This window comes from Equus asinus, chromosome 11, assembly GCF_041296235.1.
Source record: "Equus asinus isolate D_3611 breed Donkey chromosome 11, EquAss-T2T_v2, whole genome shotgun sequence".
Taxonomy (NCBI): Eukaryota; Metazoa; Chordata; class Mammalia; order Perissodactyla; family Equidae; genus Equus; species Equus asinus.
In genome coordinates this window covers 32,085,636-32,109,040 of record NC_091800.1, presented here as the reverse complement: position 1 = coordinate 32,109,040, position 23,405 = coordinate 32,085,636, and the positions used below count along the sequence as shown (strand labels likewise).

The 23,405-nt window shown below is 39.1% G+C and overlaps 1 protein-coding gene across 8 annotated transcripts in view; it reads left to right on the top strand.

Moving 5' to 3' along the window:
• The window catches only part of DGKH (diacylglycerol kinase eta), a 182,818-nt gene that overhangs the window by 70,309 nt on the left and 89,104 nt on the right, over nucleotides 1-23,405 (top strand). For all 8 annotated transcript variants that reach the window (XM_070480850.1, XM_070480851.1, XM_070480847.1 and 5 more), the window contains 2 exons: nucleotides 3,786-3,896; nucleotides 5,958-6,038. In XM_070480850.1, coding sequence (XP_070336951.1) covers nucleotides 3,786-3,896; nucleotides 5,958-6,038 — 192 coding nt within the window. The remainder of the gene's footprint in view (nucleotides 1-3,785; nucleotides 3,897-5,957; nucleotides 6,039-23,405) is intronic.

The following is a 23,405-nucleotide window of genomic DNA, read 5'->3' as shown; positions in this document are numbered from 1 at the left end:
AATGCTGGAAACCGTACAATCATTTCCAGTCACTATTTCCTCTTTCCTAATTCTTTCATGCTTTTAAAACATGAAGTTATCTTACATACCATTTTACACTTTAACTAAAGTTGTTCAGTTCAATATTTATGGAGGCCCTAAGGTGTCAGCTGGTGTGTTAGATGGCGATGTTATTAAAATGCATAGGGCGCCGTCTTTGCTCCTGTGAAGGTCTCAGCGTGTTGGGACCACAAACATGTTAACTGAAGCCATTCAGTGTGACAGGTGCTGTTATATAGATAGGATGAGAGTGCCTTAGAGGGACAAAGGTAGAAGTGGTTGTTTCTTCCCAGGGGGTCGGAGACGCCTTCACAGGGGTAGTGGCACTCGATCAGAGTTGACATGATGGGAGATTTCAAGACAGGTAAACTGAGGAGAGGACATTAGGGCAGAGGGAGGAGCAGGGCAAGGGCAGGTGATGGCGTTGGAGAGCATTATGCAGGGGCGTTCTATGATACATATACAAGTTTGGACTTTGTGCTGCAGGCAAAGAGAAATAACGAATGGCTTTAAGCTGTGGCATAATATAACCAGGTTTTCATTTTAGAAAATTACTCTCATAACCTCGTGGAGAATGAAGTAGGTTATTTACACTTTCTTAAAACAGTGCTTATGGAACACATATAGACCAAAGATGAAGTTTTCTTCCTCATTGCCTTAAAAAGAACTTTACAAAAATCCCAATACACCCACTTCTGTAATTTGAATTGCCAAATAATTTGTTCTTTGGATAAGTTATATTTTTATAGCTTTTCAATACTTTGGGTTTAAGACTTACAGACTCTCTGCCCGGGGTAACATCAGATGCTACACAGTGCAACACCATAGCTCACCAAGTAACGCTTCCTGATACCCCTTTCTCTCTCTCTTTTGCATCTAGTTGCCCAAGCCAAATGCTTAGATTTTTCCTTGGTTCTTTTCTCTCTCTCGCCCTTCACATCTATTAGCAGGTCCAGTGGATTCGTCCTCCACAATAACATCTCAAATTCCTCAACTTATGCTTGTCTCAGTGAGGCTGCAACCTTGGTTCGAGCTTCTGGTGCCTCTCAGACTCCTGCAGCAGCCTCCCAGTCGACCCTCCATTTCCTTTCTCACTGATTTCCCCATTCTCACTCTCCTGCTTCAAACATTTCACTAGCTTTTTGCACTTAGAGTAAAAAGCAAGCTCCCTGTTGTGGCCAACATCTCCTGGCTCTTGTCTCCCTTAACCTCATCTCTTGACACTCCTACTCCAGCTGTTATTTGCCCTCACAGTGGCCTGCAAGCACTTCTTCACTTCTTCCAAGAAGCTCTTAGAATTTAGTGCCTGGCAAATACTCCATGAACTTAATAGCATAATGATATCATAATAATAACACTTTTCTGCCATTTATTGAATGTTTTCTGTAACCCAGACAGTGTGCTAAGTGCTCTCCAGGCATTATCTTATTATTAAATTGGAAGCAACAAGCTTGTGAAGTTGATATTATTATTCCCATATTTTAAGAGAGGCAACTGGGTACACAGAGAGCTGAAGAACTTGCCCTGGTTTATATTGTTAGTGTGTGATGGAGCCTGACTTGAAGTCTGTCTGTCTGACTGTAAATTGGGCTCTTTGGTACTGAAGTTTCAAAAGTATTTTGTTATTATCATTTGAAGTATTTTGTTATCATTACATTTTAATGATCTCACAACAATTCCTGGAAGACAATCTGGGAGCAAGCTCTAGAAAAAAATCTCTTATTGAATTGAAAGTAAACCTTAATATGGCCTAACTGCCTTGTTGGAGACAACAAACCTTTCTCAATATTTCATGTCTTGTTGATAATAAAAGACAGTGTAGTGTAAAAGTTGGGAATAAACGCTGGAGTCAAACAGACATGGGTTTAATCTCAGCATCTGCTATTCATTCATATAGGTCTTAATATGATATGTGCCAGATAATGTTCTAGACACTTGAGATGCATCAGTTTGCAATCCAGTGGGATGGATTTAAAATTTTGGTTCTATAAGCTGTTTTTGTCTTGGATGCTCACTATAGCATTACTGCACTTCAGTGAATTCACTATAAATGTGATCCTTCTTGGACCCCAGCCTAAGGGGATCTATTTGAGTCAGTCCCATGACATGTCTCCTAAGGACAGTCTCATAGCAAGGCTGTAAGTTTAGTTTACTGTAAATGTAGTTTCCTTCTTCCATTCCAGTTAAAATGAAACATTAACCTTATTAGATATAGTAAACTCAGGGACCTTATATCCTAATAGGGGTAGCACAATAAACATAATAAATAGGTAAATTACATTATATGTTAGAAGATGGACAGTACTTTGTGTGGGAGTAAATAGGATCAGGATGGGGGAAAATATGGAGAGCATGTTGTAGTATTGGATAGGAGGGCAATGAGGTGGGTCTCATTGAGAAGGTCAGAGACTTGAAGTGGGTGAAGGAGTTGATCAGATGAATATCTGAGGGAAGAGCAGTCGAGCAGAAGAAAATGGGTAGTGTCCAGACCTAAGGGAGGCGCACGCATGCCTTCTTAAAAGCAACGCACCATTGTAGTTGAGGGGACCAAGCAGGGGAGAGATACCAGATGAAGTCAGAGGGGTTCCAAGTATTTTGTTGGTGGTGATGAAATGAACTTGTTTACATAAAGCACTTAGCACAGGGTCTAGCCCAGAGTTGTGGAGCCCCTGCCCACCTCTTCCAGCCACATCTCCTTGCTGCTCCCCCTTGCAAACTCCACCCTGCATTTATAACCAAAAGCTCTTTGAAGATTCCCCAAATCTCCATGCTGTTTTAAACTTTCTACTTTTGCACACACCTAAAATACCCTTCTCCATCCCTTGTCATTCTGATAAACTCCTTCAAGACCCACCCTGGGCTCTCCTCTGGGAAGACTTCTTTGACTCCCTCTGAGGCAGAGGTCATGCTTCCTTCTCTGGACCACCGTGCACAGTGCTTTGAATATGTGTTTGTTACAATAACACGTAGCTAATGAGAACTGACTTACTATGTGCCATGCAAGAAGTCTTTTACATCTTTTTAATTTATTCCTCACCACAACCCTATAAGGTATGGCCTATTGTCATCCCCACCTTATTTATTTATTTATTTGTAAAGAATTTATTTGTAAGGAAGATTGTTGCTGAGCTAATATCTGTGCCAATCCTCCTCAATTTTTTTATGTGGGTTGCTGCCACAGCATGGCTTGATGAGCGGTGCTAGGTCCACGCCTGGGATCTCAACCCTGCGAACCCTGGACCACTGAAGCAGAGCACATGAACCCAACCACTATGCCACAGGGCTGGCCGCATGTCATCCCCATTTTATAGATGAATAAATAAAGACATGAAGAAATTTAGTAATGTGTCTAAGATCATCCAGCTGCTAAGTGGTGGCACCAGGAGTTGAACACAAGGTTTCTGGCTCCAGAGCCCATGCCTTTCTTAATCATTACGTTATTACACAACATGTACATTATGTGTATGCATCACACTGTGTTGCAGGTGTTAGTTTGTGTGCACGTCCTCCATACTGTTTGTGACTACTTGGAGAGCAGGGAACCGTGTCAAATTTCCCTTTGCTCTTTGGGGTTTGGCACATGTACTCCCTTGGTGGAATGGTGAGAAGAAAATATTCTCTCATGTAATTTGTAAGACATGGGAATTAATATTCAAAATGTTAATGATAGTGTGTCATTAGTTCTGAATTTTGTTTGGTTTCGGATTTCATTTTGATCACGTCATTGTGCTTCTGCTTCTCCCCAGACCAGTGTTAAAGAGGGACAGCTGTTGAAGCAAACCAGTTCTTTCCAAAGGTGGAAGAAGCGATACTTCAAACTTCGAGGCCGCACACTCTATTATGCAAAGGACTCAAAGGTAATTCGAGAGAATCCTAGTTGTACGCACTTGTGCTTGTGGATGTTCTTTAAGCTGTTTTTGTCTTGGTGCTCGCTATAGCCTTACTGCTCCTCTGTGAATTCAGTATAAATGTGATCCATGTTGGACCAAATCCCAGGGTGCTCTATTTTAGTCCGTTTTGTGCCATGTTCCCTAAGGATAATCTTATAGGAAGGTTTTAGTATAATTTGCTTTCTTTCTCTTTTCCTTCCAATTGAAATGAAGCATTAAGTGTAACTTTATTAGATATAATAAACTCAAAATTTGGGGTTTACCCGCCTTTCTTGCTACTTTTTACCTGATAGATGTTGCTCTGACTATGAGAGAGAGAATTGCTGTAGTTGCTAAGAATTCATGCTCTGGTTTCAGACAAAAGTTCATATTCCAGTTCCAGCACATTCTGGTGGAGTGGTGTGGACTGCAGGTGTTGATGAGAGGCTTAAGTGAGAAAATGCCCATGAAGCACTTAAATAATGCCTAATACAAAATAATCACTCAGTTATGCTAGCGGATAAGAATAAAAATCGTAGTGAAATAAAATCAAGGCTCTAAATAATTTTTATATAACAGTTGAATAAGAAGAAAATGATGTGGTTTTGAGAGAAAAATTTTGTAATGATGAGGTTCCATTTAAAACTGATGTTTTAATATTCCTTTAAAAATAAACATTGAAATTTCTTACTACTGTGCCAGTTGAATAGATAATTTCCATATTTAAAAATCTATGTTCCTCATATAATTATTATGGTTATATGCCAAGAGGTAAAAACAAATAAACAAACAAACCTAATTCTTAGTTTATGCAGCTGTAGAAGTAATAACCAAATAAAATAATCATATTTTAAAAACCATTATGTTCAAGATTGTCCCTGATCTGGCTCCATCCTGACTTTTCACATTTATCTCCAGATAGCGCTGACCACTTGATCGCCTTCAGCCTTACCCCATGTTTCCCATCTCCAGGATGACTTTCTCTCTATCTCCACTTGAAGAAATTCCCTGTTTTCTTTAAGATCCCCCTCAGATAGTCTTTACTCCATCATTCACAAGAGAAAGAGTTTAAGTGTATTCTGCTGGAGAAATTATCTGTGACCTTCCGGAGCATTTCGTAGTATCTCTTCTCTTCCACCTTTAATAGTCTGTCTTACATTAAAATTAGTTGTGTCTACTTCATTTCCTGTGCTAGATTATAAGTTCTTTCTAGTCAGGGAACAAGTCATATAGTCAGATTGGTTGGATTGAAACAGAGTTTTATAAACCCTGGAGATCTTGGGGGAAGTGGAAGCTATCAGAGATGGGGGTCCCCTATTCTGTAGTTCTAAGGTGCATTTTTATCCCTGCTTTGCTACAAGAGCATTGAATGAGTGTGAACAATGACCAACTCACTAAAAGTGGGAAGGATACATTTATTGACTAGAATTTTCTAATCTCTAAATTGTTCACTTTTAAAGATTCCATTTCTATGGAGTTTTGACTACTAAGACTTTTTTTATTAAAACCGCTTTTAAGAGTACAAAAGAAACATAATCTTATGTTTGCCAAGCACATTTATCATCTCATTTGAACATATTCATAGCTGAGGAAAATAAGGTTCAGAAAGTTCAGAAACTCGCCATGATCTGAGCCAGGATTAGTTTTTCTCATTTCTCACTTAGCAAATGTGGAAACAATGATGTTGCCTTTGCCTTCCTGGCAAAGATGTTACAGGGTTAGAGATATTGTGGGGCATGTGCGTGTGTATGTGTGTATGTCACACACTTACGAGGTTCCCCATAGTTTATGCTTCTAGAGAGCCCAGAGCATTTTGCATTGAAGCAGTGTGCCGGGGGCTTCTTTAAAGCCCTTTTCAGCTTGGGATTTATGTGTTAGTTGTACTCTATGGTTTTACTCAGAGAATATCACTGACTTAAGTTTTTTTCGTTTTCTATTCCTAAATCCTGACATAGCTTCACAGTCATGACCTGATAGTAAAAAAAAAGCTATTGAGGAGCACTGAGTTAGGTTTTCATTTAATTTGTTTGTGTTCTTTTTCATTAACAGTCTCTGATATTTGATGAAGTTGACCTCTCCGATGCCAGTGTAGCTGAAGCAAGCACAAAAAATGCTAACAACAGCTTCACGGTACGGTTACATTCTGCTAACTCCCTGCTCAAAAGTTACTGAAGGAGCTTTCCTGAGCATGAACAGAAGGCCATCTTGTTACCAACTGTGTGCCAACTTATGTGTGTTGGGGTTCTTGCTAACACAGTAAACTTGCTAAGTGCATTATATTCTCCAACACCCAACACTATTCCTGATTGTTTGGGTCGATAAACCAATAATGTACTAAATGTATTTTTTGGAAAATATTTATGTTTTTTCCTTTCTAGAACTTTGAATTTTAATGCTTTAAGTTTTTCCTCTCTTTTAAATTTAATACTTTAACTAATTCCATTGTTCTTGAATATTCAAAAAGTTTGTTTTTTACTTTCAATCTTAAAATACTATTTTCTCCTGCGCTTCTGCTTTCACTCTGTTGCTGTAGTTCAGGCCTTCATTTCTTCTCAGTTAGGTAATCCGTTTGGTAACTATTTAAGAGGTGTCCTCTGTTCCAGTTAGTTTTTTTCCAATTGCAAATCCCATTGCTTAAAAGACCTTTCTGGCTCCCTGTTGCCTGTCAACTTACATCTGTGACTCCATCTTAGAGTCTTGTGAAATCATGCCCCAGTGTTCTAGTGTTACTTATAATTATTTGTCCTTGTATACCTCACTCGTCAGTTTCTGTCTGTGCCTGTGCTTGTCCCATTCCTTCTGACTTGAATGACTCCTCTTCCAGCTAAAGCTGTTGAAATTCTACCAATTCTTTAAAGCTTATCTCAGATATATCATTCTTCTTCTACTTCTTTCATTCAAAAAAATATGAATTGAGTATCCACTATGTACCAGGTACTTGTGCTAAGCACAAAAGATTCAAAGATGAATAAATTGTATATATCACCTCCCTCAAGATACTCACAGTACAGTTCAGTGAAGTTCATCTGGGGTACTTTTTTTTTTTTAAAAAGATTTTATTTTTTTCCTTTTTCTCCCCAAAGCCCCCCGGTACATAGTTATATATTCTTCATTGTGGGTCCTTCTAGTTGTGGCATGTGGGACGCTGCCTCAGCATGGTTTGATGAGCAGTGCCATGTCCGCGCCCAGGATTCGAACCAACGAAACACTGGGCCGCCTGCAGCGGAGCGCGCGAACTTAACCACTTGGCCATAGGGCCAGCCCCCTGGGGTACTTTTTGTAACTACATGTTCTCGGTCCTCTAAGATGCATAGCTCTTGCTGTGTTGTTGCCCCCATCTACACTCCCAGTCCCTACTCTAGGAAGCCACCACCGTTGACCGTCGTGTCCATCTTGCAGGCGTGCCAGGGCAGGGAAGACATACAGATAAACAAATACAGAGCAGTGCCATGACAGAGAGAAGCACTGGTAGGGGTTAGGGTGGGAGAGGAAGCAAATGAATTCAGATTTAGTCTTAGTGAGGTATGGACATGTGGGACGGTTCATGGGGTAAATATTCCTCCCCCTCCCCACTCCCCAGGGAGAGTTTAGTTCAAGGAGAAGAAAGCCAAGAATAGAATCCTGGGAAAATGTTAAAATTTAAGGTTTGACCAGTGAAGACTGAGAGAGAGCATTCTGAAGTATGGAAGGAGCATCAGGAGGCAGTGAAGTTATGAAAAGCCAGTGGAAGAGAGTTTCAAGACGGAAGTTGTTAAACATCAAATACTGTAGAGAGGTCAAGTCAAAGAAGAAATGAAAAGCGTGTGTTGAATTTGTTAACTTTGGTCACATTGCTATGTGTAGTTTCAGTGGCGAGGTGACATGCATTAGGCTGCCGTGCGAATGCAAGGTGGAAAGGCAGAGAAGCCAGGGTAGATTACTTTCCTAAAAGCTTGATGGTTAAAAGAAGAACAAGTATGGCGAGACGAATGTTCAGCCTGGAAGAGAGAGCTGTGGTTTTTTTGTTGTTGCTCTTTTGATTTGTTTTTAAAATGGGTTTTGAGTGTGTCTATATGAAGAGAGGAAAGGTTTGTTAGAATCAAAAGTTGAAGCTTCAGGAGAGAGGGAATAATTGATGGAGCATGATTGCTGAGTAACCTGAAGGGCACAGGAACCAGAGAACAGGTTAAGAGATTCACCTTGGACAGGAGACAGAAAGCTTATGGAAGTAGATGTGGGCAGGAAGTTCATATATTTCAAACCCAAATGCTACTATTTTCTCCATGAAATTGAAGACAGGGTTATCTGCTATGAGTAAGAGTTTAGGTGAGTTTGGAGTGGCTTCTATAGAAAATGAGAATTGAAACTGAACAGGTACCTGCAGAAAATTACTAGGTAGTAAATAGTGTCTACCAACTATTAGAGATCAAGTTGAATAATGTTCTTAATTCCTATGCCTATAGCATTTTGTTTACTATGGGGGTAAATAACCACAGCTGAATTGATCCAGGGTTGATGGTTTATAGGGCATATTAGACAGAAATATAAAAGGATTGCTGGGTGTTTTAGGATCAATAACTTATCCATCTTTCTTCTCTGAGTTCTCAGTTTTTGAGAATGAAACACAAGCAGTAAGGGACAGCTTTATTAATGGCTGAACAGGATGCAGTAACCACTAAAAACAGAGCTTCTGATAAATTGTTGGAGGCTTAAGGCCAAACTGTTGCTTATTATTCTTTCCTCCCAAGTAAAGGTGGGGTAGGGAGTGAACGATAGTCCTCTCCCCTCTAGGGAGACTGATGGAAGTGGGGGGAATAAAGGTTTACCCCAACAGGGATCTAGAGTGTAGTCTGAAAGAGGGTTCCAAAATTCCAGATTTGAAGGATGGAACAATTTGAGGTGAAGACAAGGTCTAGGGCGTTGGAGTAGATAAAGGTAAAGGGAACTGACAAGCTTGGGTGTGGGAGAGGTTATTCAAATCCTTTGTACAGCTCTTTCTTGGACCTCCAACTGCGTGCAATCTCTCTTGTACCTTTCTTATGGAAAGTACGATATTCTGCCCATTTAGTTAGGTACTTATGTTTATTATAACCTCCTTGAGAGCAGAGACTCTGTCATATCTTTTTAACCTCATAGTACCTTATACATAAGTATTTGTTGATTTAGTTAGTAAGATGAAAGTTTATTTTAGACATGAGAAAACTTTTTGTTGGAATATTTTCAAGAAATTTCTTCACTCAACTCAACATTATTTTTGAAGTTTTTTGGACTAAAGAATGTGGAGACTAAAATAAGAGATATGTTTTCAATCAGTAATTGACAATCCTCCCTATGTTTAAATATTTAAATATCCCGCCTTCCTGGATTGAGTGACTGCTACCGATGCTGTTATTCTGGCTAGTTCATGTCAGAGGTTAATGGAGTAGTTTGGTGGTGTTACAGCTGGAGAATTCAGGAATGATCAAATTCTGCTTCACTACAGGCACTCCTCCTCTCCTTGAAGTGTCTAAGGATGATATATTGACAAGGGGCAACAGTAAATGGAAAATCTATAATTAGTACACAGAAAATGGAAAAGCTGTGCTTTGCCCAGAAACCCAATGCCAAACTCTCTAGAGAAACAGGTTCTAGAGTGTGTGTTCTAGAGAGCAGGGCAGAAACTGACTTAACCTGGGAGGTTACTTAGCATCATTTCTACTTCATTCTCTTGGTTGTGAGCAAGTCACCAAGGCTGGCTGAGCTTCAAGGAAAGGGAACACAGACACTATGAGCATCAAAGGATTGGCGGATGTGGGTGAAACCTCCCTACCTGATGATGTCTTTTCCTGTCTTGCACAGGCCTATGTTCCCATTCCTGGAGTTAGTTATAGTCTTGTTTTTCTGATTGTCTTTATCACCTCAGGTATTGTGTTAATTTTCTATTGCTTCATAACAAATTATTACAAACTTAGTGGCTTAAAACAACATCCATTTATTTTCTCACAGTTTCTGTTGGTTGGACAGCATGACTGGGTTCTTCTGCTCCAAGTCTCACAATGTTGAAATAAATAGATATGATACGTTGAAAAATATATATGTGTGCACATACACATACATATATACTTTTTAATTACCTTAAATCAGACTAATTTTGACCAGGGTTTGTGTTTTTGGTTTTACAAGTGTCTTCTTCAATAGGCAACAACGACGACGACAACAAAACCTACTAACGTTGAAAGCGTTTTCTGTGACATTATGTGTCAGTGATGTGACCGGGGAATGAAAAGGACAATCCCTGGCAGCCTTATTGGCATTTTATAAGTCTTTAGGCTTAATTAATGTTCATCACAATTTATTCGTAGTTTAAGTTCTACCATGGCATTTTCAATGATTGGAAAATTGAGAATACGTTCTTAATTTTTTTGTTCACTTTTTAATTGTTCATTTTCTTTATTTTATTGATATCTGTATGGTGTTTTGTTTTCATTTTAACATTTTTATCTTTAACGCACCTCTGTGTTTATGTGAATGTGTTCTTCTTATATTAGAGAGAAAAATTCTCTTCTTCTTATATATGGCGAGAAGAATTATTTCTCCTTGGTTACACTGTGCCCCCCCAGGAAGGGGATCCCAGACCTCCTGATGTTTAATCCAGGGCTCTTTCTTTTCACACAGTATTCTTTACCTCTGGATAGTTTTTGCCTCCCCTCTCTTTCTTCCCACATCTCCTGCTCCCTGTGTCTCTTTCCCACTGATCACAATATATTCCCCAGCTTTTTTTGATTTATCCAGTTGCAGAGCTTCAGCTATGAAGTCAAACAGCCTGGATTTGGGTCCTGGCTTGGTCGTGTTTGGTTACGTGACCTTGGACAAATTATTCAACCCCTCTGAATCCCAGTGTCCTCACCTGTATTGAGGGTAACAATGGTACCTGCCTCATAGGGTTATGAGGATTGAATTAAATGTGATGATGCCCTAAAATACCTTGCACAGTGATGAGCAGATGGAGTTTAATAAATGTTGGTGGCTATTGTTATTCTGAAGTTATCATCTCTCTATTTCCTTCACAAGTGACAGTATGTTGCCAGTTCTAAAAGTTTGGGAACTTTGAAGGAGAATATGAATGACCTTTATCTTGAGAAAACATTCCATCCTGCCTGTCTTTCAGAGAGGTAGTGAAGATTTATTTCCACTTTTACCTCAGATTAATAAGTGTTATTGGGAAAAGCAACCATTCTGTAATGAATGAAATTACAATCGTACCTTGTTAGGTAAATGGTATTTGCTAAAGAAGAGCCTTTTAATGATTTGAAAGTCGTCACAATCACGTGGTACATGTTAGGCTTTCAAAGTGTGCTGTTCAAATGACTCTCTTCTTTAAATTTTAATGAATATTAGGCTAACCCTTAAACAAATGAGTCATTGTTTCAAAGAAATTATTGTACTGTCATTGTTAAAACTTATTATTGGAAGTTTATAAGAAAGTGTGTCTTTTTTTTTTAACTAGAAAGAAATACAGAGGTAATTCATTTGGTTTATTTACTCACCCTCAACATTTTTAGGGAGTGGTCTACAAGTGTGTGTGAAATCCCACCGTTTATTACACATCCGTGCTGGTTTATTCAGTCGTACGAAACGCAGATAGCATGTGGTATCACTTATTTTTAGAACTAAATAAGCACTGCAACAAAGAGGCATTTTAGTTCACATGTTTAGGGTCACTTGCCACAGTGGACATGACTGAAAGCTGATTAACGTTAGATTATGATTCTTCTGGTGAGATCTTAAAAAGTAGACATAAAAACAAACCAATAAAGAGAATATACTCTTACAGCACATAAAATGCTGAACATTGTGCATTCATTGTACAATTGAAATGAGCTGGCTGTGTGTTCATGGGAGGGGAAAAATGTTCCTAAGAACTTATTTCTTTAATGTTTACCTTCTGTTTATTCTGTTTACCTCTTAGCTTCCTCTCTCATAACATAGTTCAGTTCATCCTCTCTCTTAAGAGAGATATCACGTCCTTTAACCCTAAGAAAGTGTCAGTTTACTTTTATCCATGAATATCTCAATGTTTAGTTACAAGGGAAGTAACCAAAAGTTATTTTGTTTTCATGTTATTAGTGAATGCATATCACACAACCCGTATTTAGATAATCACGTAAATAAATAATCACTTAGATAAATGAGTTGCCTACTTTATCTGATAGTATTTATGGTAACTACTATGTGCCTCTTCTAACTGCTTTATGCCTGATAGCTCCTTCAATTCTTTATATTAGTCCTATGAGGTAGGTACTGTTATGCTCTCCATTTTATAGTTGAAGAATCTGAAACAGAGATCTTAATATCTAGTGTAAATAGCTAAAATCTGAACCCATCTGGGTTGTCTGACCTCACTGTGTACTCTTGACCACTCTGCTATCCTGCCTCTTTATTGTGGAGTTTTAAATGAGTGTGGTTCAGATAGTATCCCTTTAATTGTATTTTACTGTTCATTTTTGTGTCTTCTCTTCTCCAGGTCAACCATAGAGCCCTATGTTGTATTACCAGATGTACAGCAAGCACTTGCTGGTTGTGCTACAAATCTAGAATATTACATTTTATTTTGGGCACTACAATTTAAATAGAAATGTTGACTAAAGAGCTCACAGAGGAAGGGAACCAATATTGTAAAAAGATCTTGGAATCACGGCCTTGATTGACCTTAAAGGGCACTTTTTATTTTAAAGATTTGGGGAAATATGACATGTATTTTTAATATTTGAGGAATTATCATGTTTAAGAGACAGTGGACAGGTTTTGTGTTCCTGCAATGTGCAGGACAACGATCTGTGGTTGAATTCCTGGGGTAAAATTTCAACTCTGCATGAAAGAGAACTTTCTGACTTGAGTCATCTGATAGAACAGGCCCCTTGTGAGGTAATGGCTCCGCCCATTATTAGAAATCTCTAGTCATCTCAATCCCTGTGAACTGAAAGGAGGCTTCAAGGAGAGACATCGCAGAGCAGAGTCAGGTTCAGAGTGCTGATGTGAATTTCTCAAGGTTGGATGGCTAATAGCTGTGCACAACTAGTAGAGAATTTTGGGCCCTCACTTCTTTGGGTTTCTTGGAAGTAGGCAAGGTGGAGTGGACTTAGAGATTGCTGGTCACTATGCTGGATGCTTTACACACACTGTCTCGGTATTCCACACAGCAAGAGCTAAGTAACCATCCTTCAAGAATGCTGTTGGAGAGATCTCTGCATGGTGTGTGTATGTGGGAAGGGGTGGTGGGGAGATGGTAGAGGCTGAAACTTCCTTGCAAGCACGAAGACTATGTCTTCTTCACTGCTGAATCCCCAAGGCTAACACGGGGCCTGGGACAGAGAGGAAAGACAATAAATATTTGTTGAATGAATGAAGGAATGTGTCTTGTTGAATGAAGGAATGAATGCTATTTGTAAACTCTAGTTTTTCTTTGGGAGAAAAGTGTCATTTGAAGTTTTAGCTTAGAGAACACAGTTTCCTAATTTTCCCCCCATGATGTTGGATTATAATATACCCGTGAATATTTATATCCTTGTTGAAATCTTTATATCATGACTCAGTTTTTTTTTTTTTGAGGAAGATTAGCCCTGAACTAACTACTGCCAATCCTCCTCTTTTTGCTGAGGAAGACTGGCCCTGAGCTAACATCCGTGGCCATCTTCTTCTGCTTTACATGTGGGATGCCTACCACAGCATGGCTTTTGCCAAGCGGTGCCATGTCCGCACCTGGGATCTGAACCGGCAACCCCGGGCTGCTGGGAAGCGGAACATGTGCACTTAACTGCTGCGCCACCGGGCTGGCCCCCTCAGATAGTTTTTATACCAACAATAAGCCTTACAAATATGATTCTTGCCTAAGGTTAATCATTGCAGTGGTCCCACGTAATTATTAGATACTTGATACTGACAAACCTCATATTTTTTATTTATATGTTGGTTAAAATATTTTATAGCACTCTAAAATGATACCACATTAATGAAGTTTGAGTGGTTGTTTTGCCTTTTAAAATTGATTTATATGTAGATTAGATGTTTTTATATGAAAACTGATAACTTATAAGTTAAGTTTGAAATTTGTATTCTTTTTTTCTATAACTTAGACATCAGGCTTTTAGAAATGAAATAGCTTCTCATTGTTTTTGTGGGTATATCATTTTTTTTTCTTTTCATGTACGGATATAGCATCTTTTCCAAGAATATAACCAAGAGAAATACTTCTTAAAGTTATTTTGGGCTTCCTCAGAGCAAAGTCCTGGGAGATAAGAAGCCATTGGTCCTTGTGTAGCTAGACTGAAATCTTGGAGTGGAAATAAGCTGTAGGTGAAGAGCTGTGCCTTTGCCTCCACCTTCGCTTGCACTCTTCCATGAACCTTTCCAATAGATTTCCTCAAGTCTCACCTTCACTAGTGACCTTCCCATAAGTCTTTCAAAGGGACTTTCTAAAGTAAGTCAAGAACCAGTGAGCATGTCCTTGAGTATTCTGGCAACTCTGGAGCTCTGGGAACCTGGGGCTTGCTTGCATAATCAGACCATGGGAGGAACAGCGCATAGATAGTTTCATCAAAGGATCTGTCATGGTGTGAATATTCACTATCGGTAGATTGGGAGTGACAGCTCATCATCTCAGAACCGTGTCCTTGGAGATCCAAGCAGGGTACCATGTTAAGTTGCTCTGCTTGGCATTAGCACTTTCCCCTTGCCCTGTCCTGGCGTTGCTGAAGATCCACGACTCGGCGAGAACATGGCACTTCTGGTCAGTGACCTGCAACCTGCTGCTTCCAGTACTTTTTCTACCCGCCTAGGCTGTTGCACAGCAGCCCAGTCTCCACCTCATGCCCTACTTCCAGAACCTTCCCTGAGACAGTCATTCATTTATTCATTTAACAAATATTTATTGAGAGCTTGCTATATGTATCAGACGTTGTGCTAGATTCTGGATATACAGTCATGAATAAGAAGAATTGAGTACCACATTTTAAAAATGTATTAAAGCTTCCAGGAATAGATCTCTGTTTTTACAATATGTGGCCTTGGAATAGTATTCTTGAGATACAGAAAACAAGGAACTGCCTCCCTGCTGGGACTGGAGACTGTGCCATCACAGGGGCCCATTACAGGTTATAGGAAAGAGAAGGGATTACACACCGTCTTACAGCTTAAGGCCCAGACCAGTCTTCCTCTATTTGGTATGTGGGATGCCACCACAGCATGGCCTCATGTATGGTGTGTAGGTCCGTGCCCTGGATCCAGACTTGTGAATCCTGGGCTGCCAAAGTGGAGTGGGCAAACTTAAGCACTACGTCACTGGGCCAACCCCAACCCATCTGTTGTTTCTAAAAAAATATTAAAATAATTTTGTTTGTCTTAAATGTTAAAATATGAAAACAGTACTAAGGAAAGCCTATTCTTCTACAAGATGTAAAGTTTTAAGGTGTTTGTAGTATTTATTTTTACAACCTCTTCAGTTTATTTTATAACCCACAAGAAAGAGTAATGAGCAAATAGCAGGTACTTTTTATCTTACATCTCACATTATTATCTCATTAAACCCATGAAGTAGTTATTCCTTCCCTTCAAATGAAGAGATGAGTTTCAGAGAACTTAATTTTGTAAATTTATATAGCTAACAAGTAGCATAGTTAATATTTAAGGCTTGTGCTCTTTCCATGAGAATGAATAGCATATTGGAATTTTCAAATCCCTATAATTATGAGTACAATAACAGTAACTGTCATTTTAAATAGGATTTACTTTAATGTTGCCATTCCTGGTGAATATTCATTACCTTACAAGTGAGAAGAAAGTTTATGTAGAACAGTGTACCAGCCAGCGATGATTAGAGTACTTGTTGTCGCACAATGTCAGTTCTTGTGGTGGTCATTAAGCTAATTATCTTTATTGGAAGAGAGAGGATTAGCAATTTGGAATGCCCTCTGCATTGTGACAAGTCTCAGGTAAGAATTTAATTTCTGACAGTGGTTTAAAAGAGATTTTCATCTGCCTTCAACATGTCTGTGGTCTCTGGACCCAGTTTAAACTTGGCCAAGACCAAATCTCAATGCATGAAGGCAAAGGTAGGTTTGTACTTACGGGAGACAAATTGCGATATCTAGTCAACAATAGACAAATGAAGCCCGAAGCACGATTTTCCTGTTGACAACAGGTAGGTTGAGTGCCATCCAGTTGGAGGTTTTCTTGTTTTGTTGGTTGTCACAGAAAGAGACTTGCTGGTAGCCAATCTGAAGGCTTTTGGACAGTCCTGGCACTCGGTTTGTGTCAGCTGATCAGGGTTTATGAAGGGTTGGATAGCTGTCTTAGGATGCTTTCAGAAGCTTATGGTAAGCTGCCCCCACTGGTATGACACTCAAGGCAGAAATTGGTCTTTAAGTCTTGGAGAAAAACATTAGTATCGAGAAACTATTAAATAGAGTTGACCTCTTAGAGTAGAAGGCATGGCTATATGTAACCTGGCCCTTGACATCAGAACTTAATTAGGCCCCTTCCAGCAAGGTTGAGTGATCCAGACACTGGGTGTGGCCTAGTGACACCATCTGTCCGGATCAGCTGGTAGGATTTCTCGTCTCTGCAAATGGGATGCTTTGACCCACTTTACTAATGCTTTGTAATAATCTAGCAGCACAACACTGTTTCGTATGAACATCTCATGGTAGGTCTCTACTGGGGTAGTAACTGGTATCACGTAGGCCTGCCACTGATATTTCAAGTGAGAAGAATTGTAGTATTCTATGTGTTGTCTGTCTGTCTGTTCTATATGTCTATATGTCTGTATGTTCTATATGTGTCGTGTTAATAAGGGTTGAGTATTTGCCCTCTCTGATCTGGTTTCTGCACAAACCTTAGCCATTTTCTTTTTCAGAGTTCCATCAATAAAGGAGTCTAACAATCATTAATTAATTTTTCACAGTTGCTCAACAATATTATTAGAGCTGCCTTTTATGTTAGGCTTATAATGTGAGAAAAGCTGTCAGGACAAAGCAGCTAAAACTTTTCTCTTGGGGACCTTTTGTAAGAATCCAGGGTTTTTTCTGTGTGTGTACAGGTGAAGTGTTGTTCGTGTGATGATGTTTTAGATTGTATCTCTTTTCAGCATAAGTTGAAGCATGCGCACCAGGAAGGACTGACATGACTATCCTCCCAATGACTGTTGAAAAACTTCTAAAAGATTTTAACCTGAGGTTTAACACAATATGATCAAGATACACACTTGACAGGATAGATTGTAAAGAAAGATTTTTCAAGTCTTTAGATTCATCAATGCCTTCACTGCCCACGTCATCCAGAATTAGCGGGGGTAGTGAAATGTACTGTTCACAAGTGAAAAGACATATGTACAAGGATATTTATTACACATTGTAAGTTCAAAAGATTGGAAACGATCCAAATGTGCAGTTAGAGACTGGTAGAAATGAGTTATGAAATATATCGCACAGTAGAATGTTATGCAACCATGAAAAAAATGAATCAGCTCTACATGTAACAGTACGCACTGAACTCCAAATTTTATTCAGTGGGAAAAGCCAGATCTGGAAGGGTATGCATGTATGTAAAATGTCACTCTGTGTGTGTGTGTGTGTATGTGTGGGCACGCATGCATTTAAAACTCAAAAGACCATATATTTGTTGTATGTGCAGAGAATATCTCTGGAGAGATACGCAGAAGTTGACAAATATTTATTTGCCTTCAGGAAGGGAACTCAGTAGCTGCGGGTAGGCTTAGGAGGGAAATATACTTTTCGTTCTAAATATATTTTGAATTTTTTCTCACAAATGTGTATTACCTATTCAGAAACTTTTAAAGTGCTACATAGGAGCCCCTTCTGGCAGCTTCCTATCAGATGCATTTGACAAGAGTGATGGATTTCCAGGAAGCCCGACTTGGACACTGCTACAGTGTCCAAGGAAACCATGATGAGGGTACACATCAGACTGTCTGCAATGGGAGGGAAGGAGGGGTCGGTGAGAGATCTTGTGGGAAAGAACAGAGAGCTGTGACTAAAGGGAAGGGAGAAGGGAAAGGAGGAAACCAACATTGAATTGTTGAATTTGGGAGGATTGATATATAAATGATGCCTTTAATTAAGGGTAGAAAATGAGAATAAAAGGTTTGTGGGAGTGAAGACATTGTGAATTGGACATTGTGAATTTGAAATGATGGTAAGATATCCTGGTGATGTCTTGCAGACAACTGAGAGAGATGCTTTAAAAACTACTAAAATGGCTTAAAGTACTTTTTTGGTATCATTTTCGTGGCTCTTTTCAAGTTTCCAGCATATTCAAATATCTTCTCTGTTCCTTAAATGTGATTATGGTGTAATGGAAAATTTAGGTTTTAGAAATATTTTAGTTTTGTGGTGACTGGTACAAACAGGATAATTATTTTGTTTTGAAATTTCCCATTACATACCTACCCTGTACAAAGCAATTTATGGTCACAACCCAAAAGAGCTTGTGCCAAGGGAATGAGGCTAATGCATTGTTCCCATCTCTGGTACAGTCTGAAAATATTAAATGAATGGTACAACTTTTAATGTGTCCATTAACTAATATTCACCGCTAATTTACAGTGGAAGTGTGTGTGACAGCCTGCATAAATAATTCCTGAAATCACTGTGATCCTTGTTATTACAATTAATGCTAAAAAAACCCTCCCAGTTTCCCATGTACAGAGGAATACTTCAAATACAATGCTATATGTATATGATTATATATCTTTTCAATATTTTGTTCTCTGAAGGTGCCTGGTTTGCAGAGACCTACATTAGTAAATGAATCATTATTAATTATTTTACCAGCACCTTTGTGTCATCTCTCTTGCTCCTCTTTAAAGAATGCACACAAATGTACAGGATTGAGATATAACTGTGCAGTTGCCCTGATTATTTTTAAGGGGAGAAAAAGTGAGCAGCATGTGCAGCCTTTTCTGCTGTTTCTTCTCTCTTTCTCTCTATTATGTGTATATATATATACACACAATATATAATTTATATATAATATAATTTATGTATAAAACATAATTTAGCACACACAGGTCCTAGCCTGTTATAGTTACTCCGTAAATGGTAACTATTTTGGACTCAGAAGCTTATTTTCATTCCAAACATGAAAGCTGGAGTCATCTAAACTGCTCCTTCATTGTCACTCCTCACAGCCAGTTAGTCACCAAGTCCCATTAATTCTGCCTCTGAAAAAGCTATTAAATCCTTTTTATCCCTCTTGTCTGCTCAGATCTTCATGGGATGCTCCTGTACACAGCAGCCCCACTGCCACCCTGAGCTCATGTCCTGTCATTCTCTTCCCGCAGTTTGAGTCTCCTACCATGTCTCCCGACCACCGAGCTGACCCTCGACATTGCCACCAGAATTATCTTTCTAAAACAAATTATTCGTGTCTCTTCCCTGCTTAAAGCCCTGTAGTAGTGCTCTGTCACTTTTAGGATCAAATCCGTACTCCTTAGCATGGCCAAAAGGGTTTTCATAATTACCTCTCTTTCTTCTCTTTTTTCCTTCAACCTGTGATTGTCATATCACACTACTTAGAACATCTAGTCTCTAGGTTGTGTTTTTGTAGTGTAGGGGTTATCATGTTAGCCTTACAATACCCAGTCCTTACCTTGACCTTTCTCCATCTCTGTGTTTGTTTGACCCTAGGTTTGCAATATCCCTTCCTTCCTTTCCCCACCCTCCAGCTCCCTCCACATAGAAATACACTGGAAGTCTTATTTGCCCTTCATCTTTCCTTGTTTGGGTATCATCTTCTCTCACAAAGCTTTCTCTGATCTTTTGGTCTTGGTTAGCTGCCATTTCACTGTATTCTTGTTGCACCCTGGGTGCTGAGAGCATAGATAAGGATTTAGGGCTGGTCCAGTGGTGTAGTAGTTAAGTTTGGCATGCTCTGGTTCAGCAGCCGAGGTTCTCGGGTTCAGATCCGTGGCATGGACCTACACCACCCATCAGCCATCAGCCAGGAAGTTTGGTGATGGATGTTAGCTCAGGGTGAATCTTCCTCAGCAAAATAAATAAATAAATAAATAAATAAATAAATAAAAATTTAGATCTTAAAGGATTTTTTAAGCTGAGCTAAGTGGTTTGTAAGATGATGAAAGGGACCTATTATTCTGAAATCAGGTTTGCAGTCATGTACCACATAATGACGTTTAAGTCAAGGACAGACTGCATATATGACTGTGGTCCCATGAGATTACTACCATATAGCCCAGGTGTGCAGTAGGCTATACCATCTAGGTTTGTGTAAGTACACTGTATGATGTTTGCACAGTGACAAAATTGCATAATAATGCATTTCTCAGAATGTATCCCCATCATTAAGCAATGCATGACTGTACTTATCTACGTTCCCCATTGTACCATGAGCTCCTTGAGTGAAAGGGCTAGGTATTTCATCTCTCTGTCCCCAGGGCTGCAACATCGCTTGACATAAAATAGGCACTCTACATTTTATAGTGAATGAATGAATGATTTGATGGATGGTTCAAATAGAGAGTGCAGGTTTTAAACTATCACAATAGGTAGGCTTCAGCATTTCCTCAAAATATTATAGCTTATCCAACCCGTCATCTTTACCCATCACTTAAGACATGAGTATACTCTGTGCTGGGAGTGTGTTTGGCTTTTAGAATACAGTTGTGAAACAGACATGAAGTGGGCATAGCCAGAAAATAATCAATTGTTAAAACATAAGTGGAGGAAAGTGCTTCAAAGGAAGCATGTTATGGTGGAGAATGAAAGTGGAGACCTTCTTAGATAAGGTTATCCGGGGGGAAAGTTAGTAAACTCTGTTTTTCAAACACTTGGGTGTTGGACTCAAGGGGAGCTCGCAAACTGCATAGAATTACGCTGCTGAATTGTGTGGCTTGCTTTGTAGTTTTGAATTCTTTTATTTACCTTTTGTAGTTGTGAAGTGTGTTTGTTTGGAAGTCTAAATATTAATTGGTTTTGGTCTGATCAGTTTTTAGATTTTTTTAAAACCAGTTTTGGTGAACCACATATATTTGTAGTAATAAGATACAGTTATAGCTGTTATTTGGTGGTCCAGTGGCTAAGATTCGGTGCTCTCATTGCTGTGGCCTGGGTTCGTTTCTCTACTGGGGAACCACACCACTCATCTGTAGGTTGTCATACTGTGGCAGCTGTGTGTTGCTGTGATGCTGAAAGCTATGCCACTGGTATTTCAAATACCAGCAGGGTCACCCATGGTGGACAGGTTTCAGTGGAGCTTCCAGACTAAGACAGACTAAGAAGAAGGACTTGGCCACCTGGCCACCCACTTCTGAAAAAATTGCCCATGAAAACCCTGTGAACAGCAGTGGGGCATTGTCTGGTAGAGTGTGGGAAGGTGAGAGGATGGTACAGAAAGACCGGGCAGGGTTCCACTCTGCTGTACACAGGGTCGCCAGGGGTTGGAGTCGACTCGATGGCACTGACAACAAAATTGCTATTATTGTATAGCTAAATGAAGTTATAGCTTAATTATTTTGAAAGTTTTTACAGGAAAACTTATCTTGTTATTGCTAATCTGAAACTTTATCTTAGCCCTTTTATTTTCTATTGACATAATTGTTTTGGTAACAGTTGATGTCTTAGAGCCACAAATATCAAATTCAGCACAATACGTGTGCTTTCACTAGGATTCTGTGGTCCACATAAAGGCAACTGAGGAAAGACCTCACTTGTCTGGTTTAATAGGCAACAGAAGCTGTGATTTGAAGTCAGAAGGCCTGACTGTGCACTCTGGCTCTCCTGCTTACTGAGTTTGCCATTTTAAGCAAGATGAATTTCTTTTTACCTATCGTGCAGGCCAGTTATACGGAAGACTAAATAAGAAAATTATGTGACCTTATTGACAGCAAAGCACTTTGAAAATGTAAGATGCTGCGGGAGTAATCATTCTGTGTACTTATCAACATTAGAACCTCTTCAGTGTCCTACTTTTAATGAATTTAATTATAAATTACTTTGAAGAAAAGTTTGCATCCATGGATATTAATTGAAATTATGAATATAATAAGAAAGTGGATTACAGGTGTCATTGATATACCAGTTCGTTATTACAATATCAAAAATTATAATTGTGTTGTAGTTATTTTGTAGGTGTAGTAGGCTGAATAATGAACCCCAAAGATGTTTACATGTGGATCCTTATGTGATTATAATCACGTAATCAGAGTGAAGCAGAAGACAAGAGGAATCAGAGTCAGAGAAGACGTGGCTATGGAAGCAGAAGGTTGGAATGTGCAAGGAAGGGGCCATGCGCCAAGGGATGCAGGCAGCGTCTATAAGCTGAAAAAGCCAAGAAATAGATTCTCCCTTACAGCCTCCAGAAGGAATGCAGCCCTCTGAACAACTTGATTTTAAACTTCTGACCACCACAACTGTAAGAGAATAATTTGTTACAGCATCAACAGGAAACCAATACAATAGGGATTGACTCAACATTAATAACTATAGGTTGTTTGAATTGGAAGAGACTTTTACTACTGACTTGGATCCAAACTTTATTAGTCTTTAAAGAAACAGTGGTTTATTATAAATGATGTAATGGGATACCACAAAGTAACACTTAAAGCCTTTCTTGGTAGGCTCCCTGAGGCCTCAGAGGGGCTGGCTTTACCCTCTGTGGTTTCACTGTATCCTTCTATCTTTGGCTCCCTGGTGAACCAGAGGCTTCTGGGAAGTGACAATTAAGACCGTTACTCACAAACAAAGCCTTAAAGACAAGGTAGTCCGAGAAAGATGTTAAACAGGCTACTTTCTTGTACAGTTTTTGTATAGGTTCTAAGATATATAAATTATATAATGTTGAGTTCAGTCGCTCATTTGATAAGTGTTTGGATTCTGCCACCTTACATGCCTCTATTGTGTTAATATTTCATTAAATGCTTTTCAATAGAATTTTGATTTGAGTATTTTTGGATTTTTAGATTTAAATAAAGGAAAAATTTGCTTTTCAGAATGTGAGATCCTGTGGAAATAGTGTGTATGTAGTAAGAATATTGGTACTGAGAGCATTGAAATCTGTGGTTCCTTTTTTCATGGAAACAGGTATCGGAATTTATATTCTATTTATATTTGACACTCTAAGTCAATAAAAAAAATCCAATGTTAGGTTATAGAGAGAAATCAAATTCACATGGAAAATGACATTGTTATGAAGCCCTGATTCCTTAATTAGGAAGTACATTTTGTGGCCTACCGCCCTAATGTTAAGCAGTCATTGGAGCTCAAGAATTATGGAAGTAAGACAAGATTAAGATTGCATAAGATTTGCATAGCTCTCTTCTGTTCAGTCCGTCTCACCCCATCTCAACCAATGATCAGAAGTTTTATTTCATTAACTTCTGTGGACATTTTAGGTCACTTGAGCAAGGGAACCACATTACTCATCTAATTTGAGTTTGATATGGGAGAAGGAGGTAGACGGTCAGAGACTTGGATCCTAGTGGGTGTGGTCTGCAAGCTGAGTTCAAGG